This window comes from Myotis lucifugus, unplaced genomic scaffold, assembly GCF_000147115.1.
Source record: "Myotis lucifugus unplaced genomic scaffold, Myoluc2.0 scaffold_14, whole genome shotgun sequence".
In the NCBI taxonomy this organism is placed as follows: Eukaryota; Metazoa; Chordata; class Mammalia; order Chiroptera; family Vespertilionidae; genus Myotis; species Myotis lucifugus.
In genome coordinates, this window is record NW_005871062.1 from 2,679,879 (window position 1) to 2,695,479 (window position 15,601).

The 15,601-nt window shown below is 41.0% G+C and overlaps 1 protein-coding gene across 8 annotated transcripts in view; it reads left to right on the plus strand.

Moving 5' to 3' along the window:
- The window catches only part of ATP13A5 (ATPase 13A5), a 103,542-nt gene that overhangs the window by 57,089 nt on the left and 30,852 nt on the right, over nt 1-15,601 (plus strand). For 7 of the 8 annotated variants that reach the window (XR_002828211.1, XR_002828213.1, XR_002828216.1 and 4 more), the window contains 7 exons: nt 44-200; nt 2,140-2,257; nt 6,313-6,437; nt 7,243-7,403; nt 9,327-9,452; nt 10,570-10,649; nt 13,634-13,676. Coding sequence is in view for 2 of the 8 variants with exons in the window: in XM_006084915.3 (XP_006084977.1) it covers nt 44-200; nt 2,140-2,257; nt 6,313-6,437; nt 7,243-7,403; nt 9,327-9,452; nt 10,570-10,649; nt 13,634-13,676 (810 nt within the window). In the remaining 6 variants the exon portion in view is untranslated. The remainder of the gene's footprint in view (nt 1-43; nt 201-2,139; nt 2,258-6,312; nt 6,438-7,242; nt 7,404-9,326; nt 9,453-10,569; nt 10,650-13,633; nt 13,677-15,601) is intronic. The other variant, XR_002828215.1, reaches the window with a different exon arrangement.

A 15,601-nucleotide genomic window follows, 5' to 3' on the forward strand; every position in this document is an offset into this window, starting at 1 on the left:
CATCCCGACTGGGCTAAACGCCTTTTTCTTGGTCCACTCTCAGAGTCCTGTGGAAGCTATCACCATCTTGAGCCAGTTTCCATTCTCGTCAAGCCTGCAGAGGATGTCTGTGGTCGCTGGGCTAGCAGGCGAGGATCACTTCCACGTCTACATGAAGGGCGCCCCTGAGATGTTGGCCAAGTTCTGCAGATCTGAAACAGGTACTAACTGGCACATTTCCCTTTCGGGAGTGAAAGTGCTTTAAAAGTCCAAACACGTAAAGCAAACAAGCCTAAGTCAATAAGTGTAGAGGTGGTTGTTTTCTCAGTGTGTGGGAAGTGGGACTCATAGATTTGATAAGGCAGACATGATACTTTCAAGGCAAAGAGGCAGAGAGTAAATGCCCAGCTGTGGTCCAGCTAGAAAAGCCCAACCACAATGGGGTATCAGAGAAGGAGATGTGAAGCGAGCATCAGGAGCCAGAAGAGGAAGCTACACAGGGCTCAGAGAACCAGCGTGGGTGATAGTGAGAAGCACTCAGAAGACAGAGTCAAAGGGAGAGGCTGGGACACTAGACCAATTCTACAGAAGGGGTGTTCTGTCACCTCCTGGGAGACTCAAAGGAGACTCAAAGACATCAATGGAAGGAGAATGTAGAAAAGATAAGTCGCAGAAAAAAAAGTGATTACAGTAAATTAGATGGTATTAGAGCAAGGTAATAGATCATTTTCACAATAATTTCATCTTTCTGGGCCAGATTTTGAGCTGATTTGTATTGTTTCATAGTCTTATAAACATATGCACCCTCTAAGCAGCAGCCCAGGTTTATAAGAATACTGTTGCATTCAAATGAGTTCATTTGGATAAATTGGCCTTTTCCTTTTGATTTTCATCTATATTCGCCTTATGATTGCTGATATCCATCAACTCGTGCACAGAATTTTGATTTGGCAAATGATTGCTTTAACTTCTCTCCTACTTGGAGTCTTTTGTGTCTTAGAAGTACCTCCTTTTTCTTTGATCTTCATAGCTCTCATTAACACTATCCTTTATAGATTGATGACCTATACTTTTCTTTCTACTTTTTCAGCCACACAGATATAAGTATCTCTGACATTTTAACCAGTAGCTATTAACCCTGCTCTGTCAGGTTTGGTGTCACTTGTCACCTTTTATTCTTCTGGTAGCACTTCCAATTCTTCCTATTGTTCTAAAATCTGATCCTTTACAAATGCTAATATCATCTTAAGTGATTTTTTTCCCCTCCTGTACTTAAGAAATAGAGAGGTAGGAGCTTCCTTGAAATTAGACCCACCTGCAAGATTACTTCAGAAAGTCTGAGCTGAATGGGTTCATAGAGAGCTACAACCCCATCCTTTTTTCTATTGTAAAATGGAGGTGCAGAAGAGAGACTTAACATGCCCAAGGTCAGAGAGCTAGTTGGTAATAGAGTGGAGACTGGAAGTCAGTGTTTTGCTACATAAGCTGCTACACCGCCCATTATACTGTGCTTCCTCCTAATGCCTTTACAGGCATACTATAAACCATAAAGATTTTATAAATATACTATCATTAGTTATGATTACCATGTCAAAATACACACGTGTTGGCATTGTGTCATCCATTATCTAAAGTAGGGATCGACAAACATTTTTGTGAAGAGCCAGGTACTAAATAATTTAGGATTTGTTACCACATGGTTTCTGTTTCAACTGGTCACCCCTGCCATTGTAGCCTAAAAGCAGCCATAGACAATGAAACTAATGGGTGTGGCTGTGTTCCAATAAAACTTTATTTACAAAAACAAACAATGGGCCAGATTTGGCCTGTAGTTCACTGACCCCTGATTTAGAGAATCGATATTTCTCTCATTTTATCCAGGTTGATACAATCCTGAGGTCTGTCCATACTGAATCTAGCCAGTGTATTTGACACTCAGTTGATGACCAGAACATTTTTGGCATTTGTTTCTGTCAGAGTAATAAGAACACACTATGAAGTGTTTGTGGCCTTTAACTAGAAGCTGTGGTTTTTCTATTAAAGTATTTTTATGGAGTGAAGGTTAAAACAAGGTACAGCAACTGCATCCCAGAGCCTTGCTTAGGAGTTCAGTGACCTTCAATGTAAACTTGCATTTACCTGTCTTTTCTCTCCTGGCAGTGCCCAGGAACTTCCCACAGGAACTGAGGAATTACACAATGCAAGGCTTCCGTGTCATTGCCCTTGCCCATAAAACCTTGAGCCTGGGGAAGCTTTCAGAAGTGGACAGTTTATCCAGGTAAAAAACTCAAAAATCAGTTCTGTGTGAATGAAGTGAAGGAGCCCCTGGAGATGAATGGATAGCTCAAATCATTAAGAAAGTTCTTGGAGATGAAGACTCAATCTCATTCAGCTCCTTAATTCAGAGATGGCTAACTGTGAGCCACACCGGGGGGACTTGATTAGATCACAATGCTGGTTAGTGGCAGAACATGGTTGGGGGTTGAGATGTCCTGACTCCCAGATGCTAGTAGCAAATTCTCTCTGCCCTGAATTCCATCATCCCACCAAAAATGACCAACACTATTTGGGAAGACTACATACAAAAGAGTTGAGGGAAAGAGACAGTTGGCACCTTGAAAGTCCTCCAGAATCCTTTAGACTTAGGTTCTTTCAGGACCCAATAATATACCAGCCTCAGATCTGAAGAGGTAGTGAATGCAAACTGCATTTCTTATCCTATCTAATAAAAGACAAAAAGGGTAATTGACCATACCTTCGCTACGCTTCCCATTGGCTAATCAGCACCATATGCAAATTAACCGCCATCAAAGATGGCGGCTAATTTGCATACTGCAGGCAGGGCTGGCCAGTGCCAGATGCCATCCGGGCCCTGTGTGCATTACTGGGCGGCCGGGCTTCGGCGGTGTGATCGCGTCACCTAAGCCCCGCCCCAGCCGGGACCCCCGTGTGCCGGCCTAAGCCCCACACCGCTTGAGCCCTGACCCCAGCCGGGACCCCTGTGTGCCGCCTAAGCTCTGCTGCCAGCTGGGACCCCATGGTGATCCCAGAGCAGGCAAGTGCTGAGGGCGGGTGGCCCCCAGGTGGGCCTGCTCCTGGGATCCCAAAGCAGAAAACTTCCCCACAGGCAGCACCCAGCAGGGCCTACCCCCGGTCTCTGCAGTGATCCGGTGATCCATGAGCAGGAAAGTGCAACCTGCAGGCAACACCCCACCTTGGCCACAGCTCAAGGGAGAGAAAAACACTCAGTGGAGGCCAGGAGCCTGAGAGATCAACACAGAGGGGTGCCTGCTCCAAGCCTCCATGGTGTGGCTTTGGGGCAGGCCCCCAGCAGACACACACACACACACACACACACACACACACACACACACACGATGCCTGCTCCGAGCCTCTGCTGCCAGACTGTGGCTGTCAGTAGGACATCCACTGAGGGCTCCCGGACTGTGAGAGGGGCAAGCTGGGCTGAGGGAACCCCACCCCCAGTGCACGAATTTCATGCACCGGGCCTCTAGTCTATATATATAAAAGCCTAAGTGACCTTTACAACCGGTCGACCAAACAACGGGTCGACTGGTCACTATGATGCCGCAGTGACCACCAGGGGGCAGGCACTCAATGCAGGAGCTGCCCCCTGGTGGTCAGTGCAGTCCCACAGTCAACCTCCCGCAGTCCTCCCTACCCCCCCCCCCCCATCGGCCCGATTGCCCGCCAGGCCAAGGGACCCTAGTATGAAATATAATTCAGTATCCTTAATTACATTACAGGGATGAATTGTCCTCATTAGAGGATAATCTGAAGATCTTTTTAAATGTTTCTCAATTTTTAAAGGCTGTTTTTGAATTTCCTATGACAAAGAAGTAGAGAAATACTGTGAAAAGTTGAATAATGAATCATCTATGTATCACTTATCTTTGGTTTTGTGTGGCTGATATATACTTTTATGTAAAATTAGCTCCCCTACAAAAGATACGAATATTCTTGGTTCAACATTAGTATTTACAACGTAAGTCTATCTACTGTAATGTAATCAGTAATCATTGCCCCTTTCTTACAGTGTCAACTTCTCCTATCTGTAAAATGCAGGATTGTATGGTCCCTAAGGAGCCTTTCAGCCATGACATTTTAATCTTCTAAATAGAACCACAAAGCTCATTTTGCAATGTCTGAATGGCACTCTCAGGTTTAACATTCAAGGTGTTAGTTATTCTTGAGCAAGCATAAAGACCCATCACACACAGGATTGTATAATTTTTCAAGACACAAATTTTAATAACGAACATTAAGATCACGTGTGAAAGGAAGATTTATGTAGCTTGACATGGAATGCAGCCACCACCCAGCTGCCACAGACAAAGACAGCTGTGATGTTCTTATTTAAGAGCTGCTACTGAGATAGACTTTATTCTAAACATACCAAAATAAAAAAATAAGGATAAAATGTGCTAGATTTCTAGCCATCTCAGATTTCTAAGAGAATTTCAGGAGTCTAGTATGCTTCTTGGAATTTAGTTACTATTTTCAAAGAGGATAAAGGGATAGGGTTTTTGATATTTTTTAGAATCAAATCATATTTAGTTAAGTTTTCCAATTAGAAAATAAAAAACTTCTTAAAAAAACTGCCATCAGAAAAGGAAATAGAAGAGTTTTATGAGATGACTTAGAAAAGAAAACACAAGCTATAAAACAGAAAAATATTTGATCAAGATGTCCCCTTTTATTGGTTTAGCAATGTTCTATTGAGCTTGACTGTGTGAAATGCTCTTTGAGGCACTGAGGATTCAGAAGTGAATAGAATAAAATCCTTGCCCTCATGAGCTTAAATCCTAATTGGGGAAAATAGATAATAAAATATACATAAGCAATATAAAAATATAAAAAATATATGTCTATAGACAGATAGATAGATAATATATATGTATACAAAATAGACCTATACAATATTGTCAAGTAGTAAAAAATGCACAGAAGGGAAAAATAAAGCAGGTTGAGAGTATTTTTTAAAAATGACAGGGGACACCCTTTCCCATGGGGTAATCAAGGAAGTCCTCTGAGGAGGCAAGCTTTGGACAGAGATTTGAGTAAAGTGAGGGAGCAAGGCATACAGCTATCCAGAGGAAAAGCTTTGCAGGCAACAGAAATAGTGGACACAAGGGTCCTTATACAGGACTTTGCTAGAAATGTTATAGAGTCACAAAAGTCCAGAGTGCCTGAAATGGTGAACAAGGAGAAGAGATATAAAGTAGGGATGAAAACCAGAATTAATCAGTGAGAAAATTTTTGGATCTTCCTTTTAGTTGTAGTTAATGAGAAAGTAGTAATCCAATTTATAATGGAAATTCATGAAGTTAAATGATGGGACTTCAACAAGTTCTATATTAAGGTACCTTTTCTTTTATAATATTTTCTGAGATCACTAAGACAGGATTTATATTTGTTTATCTGAGTATTCACCAAAGTGCCTAATACAAGCTCTAAAATCAAATAGTCATTTAGTGAATGGACTTTTGAAGGAAGGATATAACAACTTAAATTCTACTCCAGATAGAAGTGTTCTTATCCAACTTTGAATTATATTTTCAAGCCTCCAATTTCAAATTCTGAAAACTATTCAAATCCTTGGCTAATATCATGTATCAGGTAACAAATAGAAGTTGAAATGAATAATAGCAACTATTACTATAGTATCCTGTATGCAGTATGTCTTAACACATGTGTAATAAATTGAAATTACTTTAAGTTCAAAAAAAGGTCTTGGAAATGAAAAATATAAATGATTAACAATATGTTTAAAACCCAGAAGAGTTGGAAGATAATCACATTATTTTAAAAAATGGAGTTGAAAACTAAAGGCAGCTATAATATATAAAAGTGGTTGCTGCCTCTGAGAAGTAGAAGGGCAGTGTGAAAACATGGTCTTTTGGTTTTCATTATAAGTTTTTTGGGTTCTTTTTGAATTATTAAACACTAGAAGCCTGGTGCACGAAATTTGTGCATGGGTAGGGTCTCTAGGCCTGGCCAGCGATCAGGGTTGATCGGGGTCTTCTGGCTGCCAGCTGGGACCTTCCTTCCTCAGCTGCTGGCTGCTGGCTGGGGCCTGCCTTTGTTCTGTGCCACCCCCTGGTGGTCAGCGCACATCATAGCAAGCGATTGAACTCCCAGTCTACCAGTCGAACTCCCGTGGGGACACTCTGCATATTAGCCTTTTATATATATATATAGATGAGCATGTAGTACATTGATAAAACTTAGAAATTTTAAAAACAAGAAATAAATCCAACTCTTGAGGCTATATAAATAAGCCTTAATATTCACTTTCTCCTGAATCCATAGAGAGAAGGTGGAGTCAGAGTTAACATTTCTGGGACTTCTTATAATGGCGAATCGCTTGAAAAAGGAAACCAAACCCGTCTTGAAGGAACTGAGAGAGGCCTGCATCAGGACTGTGATGATTACCGGTATGTGTGTCTGGAGGCCTGATAAGCTGAATGTCTTCTGGGCATAAGAAAAATACTGTGTGAGCTGAGTTCATATGACTGAGGCAGAAAGAAAGATGCTTTGCTGTCAAGTTTGTCACCCCGTAGTACAGTTACCTGAAAACATGTGTAGCTCCCCCAACACCACCGTGAGTTTTGGAGGCAATTACTATATCTTCTTTTCTTCGTCTAATGCCTACTCTTTCTACCCAAAATCAGTGTACTGCTAAGGGATTCACAGTAAATGCTTAAACACAAGAATGTGTTTTCATCAATAACCCCAATAGACCACCTTGTAAAGGGTGTGAGACTCGGCTGGACTGTCCTTTAAGGCAGTGGTGATAGGCGTGGCACCTGATGATCAAATTGAAGCATGGCCCAGCGCTAAGTGTTCTTTTCTCTGCTTAACTGGAATCCAGATCCCAAGGATGGTTTTATGCTATCAGATTGGACCATGTTACCCCACCTCTAAGAGCTGTCAGTCTCCTGGGATTAGTCATAAATTGACCACCACTTATTTATTCATTGTGCATTTTTTGGAAATATGCAACATTCAGGATACCAGAATGTTAACTATGGTGGGAAGGAAATGCAGACAGAAGTTGACCACTAGGGGCAGACAGACTGAGGCAGAGTGGAAGATAAATGATGATAAAATAAGGCGGAAAGCAATAAATGCTGACAAAGAACACCAACAAAGTAGTATGGATACTCAGGAGAGGAGGAGCTCAATTCTGATTGCTGTGAGGTTTATACATAAAGCAAATTGACTTTCTTTGTCATCTAGGTGACAATCTGCAAACAGCCATTACTGTTGCAAAAAACTCCGAAATGATTCCTCAAGGGAACCAAGTGATCCTCGTTGAGGCCAATGAACCAGAAGAGTTTGTTCCTGCTTCTGTGACCTGGCAGCTGGTTGAAAACCAAGAGAATGGACCTGGGAAGAATGTGAGCAAATGTTAAAAGGCCCCTCCGTGGCCTGAGCTGATAGATACAGTGCTGGCCCTGGGCAGCCTTCTCTTGGCATCACAAGTTACCACAGTAATAATCCTCACATCTGTCCAGAGCTTTACAGTTTGCAAAGCATTTAGCATTTCCACCAGCACTTCTCAGCACCAGCTAGATGTAGACATAACCTGGAGGATGATTAAGCGGCCAGTGCCAAGGCTCTACTGATTAAATCAGAACCTCTGGCCTGGGAGCTGGCATCAGCCCTTCCTTCTGGTGTTTCCAATGTTCAGTCATGGTTGAGAATCACTGATTTACACCCATAATTCCCATTGAATACTCACAGTTACCCTACAATTGAGTAAACTATTCATTTTACAACAGAGAAAACTGAGGCCTAGGGAGGTAAGCTTGTCCAAGACATACAAGTAGCAAGTTTCAGAGCAGCATATCAAATTTGGGTCTGTTTGATTCCACCCAAATCATGGGCATTTAGGTTGTTCTGTACCTGTGACATGTAGGTGGCAGGTGTTGGCTTCTCTCGAGAGTAAGGTCCCTGTGTACCTGCGACAGAACAGCTTTTTCATGTGAAGGAAATGGTTGCAGCCTGCCATCCCATCACTAAATGCACCACCTTTCTTTGTGTAAATTCAGCCCCAAGGTGATAAATTACAAGGATGCTCTCTTCTTCTAGGCTGACCAGCCTTTTGGATTGTTAAGCGTAGAGAAGGCCCTTGTTCGGTAGACAAATTGCACCACTGTACAGAGTGGTCCTGCCCCTGCTGTGTGAAGATGACCCCATTGCATGGGCTGTGGAAGATGACAGCTTCCTCTATGCTTCCAGCAGAGTTCTACATCAATTTATATTGCCTCAGTTTCACTGTGTGACGATACTCAGGTCCTCACTAATTTTTAACAAACAGTCCACTCACGCTACCCATTTGTTTTGGTCATTGCTGGAAGAAGTCACATCACAGCCTCGGGTTTTCCTCCTCTCCCTGGCTCCCCATCACCACACTTTCTCTCCCCACAATCTAGTAAAAGCAGAAGGAGTCCTGTCCTTGCCTCGAGCGGTATGCTTCAGAGCATGGCTTTCTGTTGGCTGGTTCACAATGGGGGTTGTAAGAGGATGCACTTTGCCTTCCAATTTGGCACATCAAATGTTTTTTCTTCCAAGTACAATGCCTTCCCTAAGATAGATACCTCTAATGAATAGAATTTTCTCACCTTTTATACTATTTGAATGTTAGAGACCTACGTAAATGTAAGGCCCTCTGAGAAATGTCACATGAAAAACCATTATCACCTATTGGCATGAGGTGTGCATGTGCATTCATCAGATGCTCTCTTGTGGGACTGGAACACAGTGCGGGGTGGGGGACATTGACAGGTGAAAGACAGGGGGAAAGGCTTTCAGAAAAGGAGTAGTGCTTTTGCAGTGGAACATCCGGTGTGGAAGATCCGGGCACCTTCCTTGGTGGGGAGAGGTCAGGAGCTAAAAGAAGAATTTTACAGTGTAGAGTGTAAAATTATTTTTGAAGGAGTGAATCATAAGTTATCTAAAGAAATAAAAGGTTGCAAGATGGGAAGAAGGAAGAGGAGAGAAGAATCTTCCTGTTCTTCTTGGAATCACTGACTAGTACCTCAGAATGATTTCCTAGGTAAAATGACATCACACATATTATCTCCCAGGATAGGATCCAGAGCATCATGTTGTCAAAGTATTTCATGTTCATATATTATTTTGGGAGACATTCTGAGGGTTTTCACCATAGAAGTATAAGTTCCGTGGGCAAATTATACATTAAGTGTTTGCCAAGCCTCACATGGTTATGAAACATGAATATACTTCCTTCCAGAAAACATAGGAAAACAGAGGGATCCTTTAAGAGCTCACATGGAAATGATGCCTTTTGATTTTAGGAAACCTACATTAACATTGGAAACAGTTCAGTGCTTCCTGAAGAACAAGGGAACTGTTATCACTTTGCAATGAGTGGGAAATCATACCAAGTGCTATTTCAGCATTTCAACAGCTTGCTTCCAAAAGTGAGTACTGGAAAAATGAAGTGTTTTGTTTTCCTCCTCAAATTAGTGAGGCATAAAAGGGGAATAGAGTAGTGAAGGTGACATCACTGAGATTGTCTCAGGGCTAGAGAATAAAGGTCCCCAAAGGGGCACCGAAGTTTCCTGGCCCTGCCCACATCCACCCAGTCCTGCACATGCTCATGACCTCCTCTTGGTGTTTTGAGTTCTGGTATAGCCTGTCGCCCCGTGGCCAGTCCAATCCCAGCTTCCCTCCTCTCTCCTTCCCCAGCAAGGAGACCCTCTGGATAGTTCCAGACACATTCCTATTTTGTGGGTCAGCTTCTCTCTGAAAGCTACCAACTCATGTCATGATGAGCTCTATTCCTCTTCCTGTCTGGATTCTTGGATTACAACAGAAGAAAACACAAGCCCATGGTTTATTTTCAAAATCATTTGTTATCTTGTCCTGTGTGTGTGTCTATTTTAAAATAGTGCTGTGCAGGGCTGTGCTGTCAGTGTGAAGGAGATAAGTGGCACACAAGCCCAGGGCAGCAGCCATCTGTTCTCCATGTCTTGAAATTCTGTCATCTTCCCAGTCCAGGACCATAGAATCTAGTCCCCAAAGGCCTCCAGAAAGCTCTCAGTCCAATTCCTCATTGTGGAAATGGGAAAGCTGAGACTCAGAGAGGTTAAGTTGCTTGTTGATGGTTTGTGCAGCTAATTGGGACAGAGCTGAGAATAGAAGCTTATTTCTCAACTCTAGATTTATTGCTCCTTTCTCTGTCTATGCTACAAGTGTGGAGACAGAGTTCAGAAAAAACACACAAAGACCCTGTATTTCCTTAAGCACTCTTATCCCATATGCTCTGCTGCTTCTTAGTTATTATTATTAATTAGAGGTTAACCCATCTGGGAAAAATGGCCTGGAAAGAATTAATAGAGTTGTGATGGAGGACTGAGAATGAAAGTTACATATTAAAGCATTAAATCCCCTTATTCCCTTTCCTGACATTTAGTCTAATGACCACGACCCAATGCTATATTCAAACAGTGGCCAGAAATGATTTTTCAGGGCTGTCCTTTTATGTGGAAGTGTTCTTCTTTCTAAGCTTACTGCAAAAGTTGTTTTTCTCTTTAGATTCTGGTGAATGGAACCATTTTTGCAAGAATGTCTCCTGGGCAAAAATCAAGCCTTGTTGAAGAATTTCAGAAATTAAAGTAGGTGTTATTGCATGAAAGGATAGTGTATTCATTATCTACTGTGTAACAAATTACACCAAAACTTAGAATGATGCTATTTATTATTTTGAAGTTCTGTGGATCAGGCATCCACGTGTGCTTAGATGATGCTCTGTCTGGCTCCAGGTCTCTCACAAGGCTCTAATCAGGTGACCATCAGAACTGCAGACATTTCAGCACTTAAGGGAGAAGGATCTGCCACCAGCCTAACTCACATGTTGTTGGTAGGATTCAGTTCCTTGAGGCTGGTTGGGCTGAGTCTCTGTTTTCATTGGCTGTTGGACAAATGCCACCCTCAGTTCCTTGCTACATTAATCATTTTACAAGGAAGCTCACAATGTGGCCACTGACTTCCATAAGAGTGAGCAAGGAAGAAGAAAGAGAGAGAGAGAGAGAGAGAGAGATCAACATTTTTTATATCTCTATCTCAGAAATGACATCCCATAATTTTCACTATATTCCCTTCATTTGAAGCAACTCACTAGGTCTAGCCACACTCAAGGAAGAGCATTACCCAATACCCCAAGTACCAGGAGGTGGGGATCCCTGAGGGACATTTCAGAAGCTCGCTGTCTCAGAGAACATTTGTTCTGTGGCCCACAAGGCATATCTTAGAGGAAGATTACCTGCTTGGATATAGAGAATACAAAAGGAAGGGCTTCTATATAGCTCATATTGGGAAAAAAATGAGGAAGTATATGAGTTCTCACCTGGAATTATTTGAGGTGGGTTCATTAGAAGATACATGAATGATTTCAGATATTCCTTGAAAGAGGTGAAAGATATTCTCCTCACTGTATCTGGCCCTGGCAGGGAGTGGGTGTAGAGGCCAAAAGAAAAAAGAAAAGAAAGTCCTTTCTTATTTATTAAAAATAAGGATGACCATGTCACATCAGAATGAAATGGTTCTTCTTGAGTCCAAACCTAACTATTACTTCCTGGGAATGTTACAATTTCTGGGCTATGGATTTCTGAAAAGTGAAAAGGAATAGAGAATAGTGAAACTTTAAATAAATACTGATAAATATTTAAATAGTTTAAATATTTTAATATTAAAATACTTAATATTAAAATACTTAATATTAAAATATTAAATTTAATATTATTAAAATATTTAAATATTTTAATAGTAAAATCAGGAGACTGCCTTTTACTATTATTTTTTGTTGCCCACATTCTTGGGGGAGTTTCAAAAACTGCTCATTAGCTCCCATAATGCCTTGAGTCTGGGTTAGTAACCAGTGTCTAAAATGATTATTTCACTTACATGGCCATTATATAATACTAGTGGCCCAATGCTCGAATTCGTGCACATTGAAAGGAAATTAATGCGAAGAAATCTTTTAATATTGCTATTCGCCCTTTCTCTATCATAGAAGTGTCAACCAAATTCACAATCGACAATGACAGATAGAAACACACGCATGCAATTGATGCCAGCAAGAGCTTTATATGTATCGCACATGCGAAAGTCAACTTGCCTTTTATAGATATAGAATAAACTTGCTTAATTAGACCTGCTTTCTGACTTAGCTAAACTTTTTCCAGCCCAGTGAAGCATCCCAATTTCTCTTTCAGGTAATTGTCAGCAACACAGCAGTAAATATTAACACGAAGGAGATTATTATTGTAGATCACACAGGGAGAACAAAGGGCAAAATATTTAACTGCAGCAGTGTTTGACTATATTCTGCACAGTGAGAAAACCTGAAGTCATTTTCAAGGTCCACCATTTCTTACTTCTTTTCAGTCAGGTCAAGTTTCTAAGCTTTCTAAATCTCTGTTTTCTGGCTAATGAAAATAAAATAGAATTCTGCCAACTCTCCTATGTACCTACTCCAGGACTTCGGTGAGGATCAAATGAAATGAGGCACAGGAAAATGCTTCATAGACATTTGGTTAAAGTGTAAGATGTTTCCACCTGGCTATAAAGCAAGTCGTGTTCCTGGGCTGAAGAAATTCCAGGGAGGCTAGTCAATAGGGAGAAGAAGCCAGGTTTTGTTAGATGAAGTCATTACCTGGAGCCCACAGTGACCTGTTTACAGGCTGGCCATGGGGTCTTGGCAGCGGTAGCTGCAATTTGGTGGGCTGTTGCTCTGGGGTGGTGGCGGGGCCTGTGTCCCACTTGGGGGAAGCCAAGTGTTGCTTTGTTGGCCAGGTCTGCACTGCTGTTTCTCTGTAAATGGCAAGTGTGCATCACAGCAGCTCCTGTGTTGAGCGTCTGCCCCCTGGTGGTCAGTGTGCATCATAGAGCCAGTTTCAGCCCTATCCTGCAGGCCAGGCCGAGAGACCCCACTGGTGCAGGAATTCGTGCACCAAGTCTCTAGTTTATTTATAATAGAAGACAGAGTATGTCTTGAATCAGAAATTCCTTTTTCTTTAGCAACAGCTTTAATATTTACTCTTTTATTTTATATCATTGTGTTTGCACACCAAGGTGGTATAATGGGAGCATATTATTTCATTTTCACTCCAAGATGCTTCAAGAGTATGTGTATCTAGCTCCAGTTATATCTGTTAAACTATTTCCCAAATGTTTCTCATCCTGCTGCTCTCACTCCAAACTCTCAGCAGCAGTTAGCAACCAAAACATGGATGGATTAGGTCATGACCTATGCATGAAGTTCTGTGGCAAGTGCTATGATTATGACTATGCACCCTTAAACTTCACCTTGGTGATTATAATAAAGCAGGGCTTCTTTTGAAGTATGTGATGATCTTTGTAGACATCCCTGCAATATCACTACCACTTCCATATGGTTGATGGAAACAATTTAATTAATACAATAGCCTCATTCCTCTGGAACTATTTTTCTTATTTTCCTGAAGCCTGATTCCACATGTCTTCAGGACTTTCTCTCTCTTCCTCTATCTCTAACAGACACACATCACATTTGAGTTACCTCTGATAGAAATTATTCAAGTGAAGCATTGTTATTAATTTTTCTTACTTTCCCCTGCAGTTATTATGTGGGCATGTGTGGAGATGGAGCCAATGACTGTGGGGTGAGTATAAACTACTTATGCTAATGCAGGCAGTTTACTAATACCCCCCTTAAAACCACACAGTCCCCTGGGGTCTGTCTCTTCACCCTTCTGCCACAATCACTTGATTATTTGTGATTTCCCGATTTAAGACTGAGAGGGACATTACAAGACTAGCTGTTTTAAATCTCTCATGTTATCAATAAGAAAATGAGTCCAGGGAAGTGAATTCTTTTTTTACCCGAAGTCACACAGTTGGTAAATCCTCAGTGGAGGAAAAGTTTGAAACTAATGATTAAAGATTTTGAATTATGTGCAAATTGCATTATTTTCTCATCCTGCTGCTCTTTTCTCATCCTGCTGCTCTCATCCTCATCCTCTCTGCCAAACTTCTATTTCAGGGTTAATTTTTCAAAGTTGACTTTACCTCCAAATTTTTACACTCAATGAAATCGTGTGTGTTTCCTGCTGTTGAGTCAGCTCTGACTCTGGGTGACCCTATGAATATGTGATGTCTATAATGTCCTGTCCTCGGTAGCCCTGCTCAGCTCCTGTGCAGTCATGCTTAGGGCTGTTCTTATGGGGTCAATCCATCTCATATTTGTCTTCCTCTCTCCCTGCTGCTTTCTATTTTCCCCAACATTATTGTCTTTTCCAAAGAGCCTTGCCTTCTCACGATGTGCCTGAAATGGGACAGCTTCGGTTTTGTCATATTTGCCTTCAGCAATGTTTCAGGCTTAATGTGCTCCATTTGTTCATCTCTCAGGCAGTCCAGGGTATCTGTAGAGCTCTCCTCCAACCCCATATTTCAAATGAATCCACTTTTTTCTTATCAGCCCTGTTCACTGCCCAACTTTTGTATCTGAACATGGTAACTGGGCATATGAGGATATGGATGATCTTAACCTTGGTCTCCAATAACACATCTTTGCTCTTAGTAATCTTTCCCAATTCTTCTGTTGCAGCCCATCCAAGTCTCATCCTTCTCTTGATTTAATGGCTTCAGTCTTCATATAAATTGATGACTGAACCAAGATAAGCAAAATATTTAACAATTTCTGTGTGTTTTCAGAACAAACTATTTAGTTGTTACACACAATAACAAAACCTAAATTTAATGATTCTCAGCAGATTACTTCTTATACACAATAGAAGGCAGTACATGTTTTATAATATTAGTTTTAAAGATATGGTTGAAGTAATACTCTACTTTGAAGACTTATGCACACAAGAAAATATTTTAGTAGCTAATGTGTGGGACAAGAAATGAAGAGGATTGCTTTGTATTTTCAAAGCCTATTAGATACTTAAGATCTGGGTATTTCTTTTACTTCTCTCTTAAGTATTTTCTTCAAAGTTCTGTGTAAAACCATGTTCATAATTAGAGAACTATTATGAATTTTCCTGCCTTATATTTCATGAGAAACTAGTATTTAATCCACTCCTCAAAATTTAAAATGAGTGCCTAGTCTCATTAATTATGGGGAGTTTAGAACAAAACAAAGAAATCAAGTGCTAAAAGGGATATAGCGTCTGCCCCTAAAGAGTTCATTGTCTGGTGGGGGAAAGAATCATGCATAAAAATAACCCTAACATAAAGGAGATGGTACTAAATTATTTGATAGAGATGCAAAATACTAAGAGAGCAGAGAGGAAGAAGGAAATATTTTAATATTTGTTGACCATGAATTTAGTATGTACCGGTTATAGTATCCAGGTACTTTGTAGTTCTACGAGGCAGCAGAAATACACAATCTTACTTTATGCCCACACATTCTTGTAGGATCAAGGGCTTTTTGGCCTCCTTATTGGTCACTGCTCTGTGCACTTTCTGAAAAGTTCTAGTCTTCTAAAAATTATTATTGTTACTATTATTATCCTCACCCAAGGATATGTTTATTGATTTTTAGAGAGAAGGGAAGGGAGAGAGAGAGAAATAAACATTG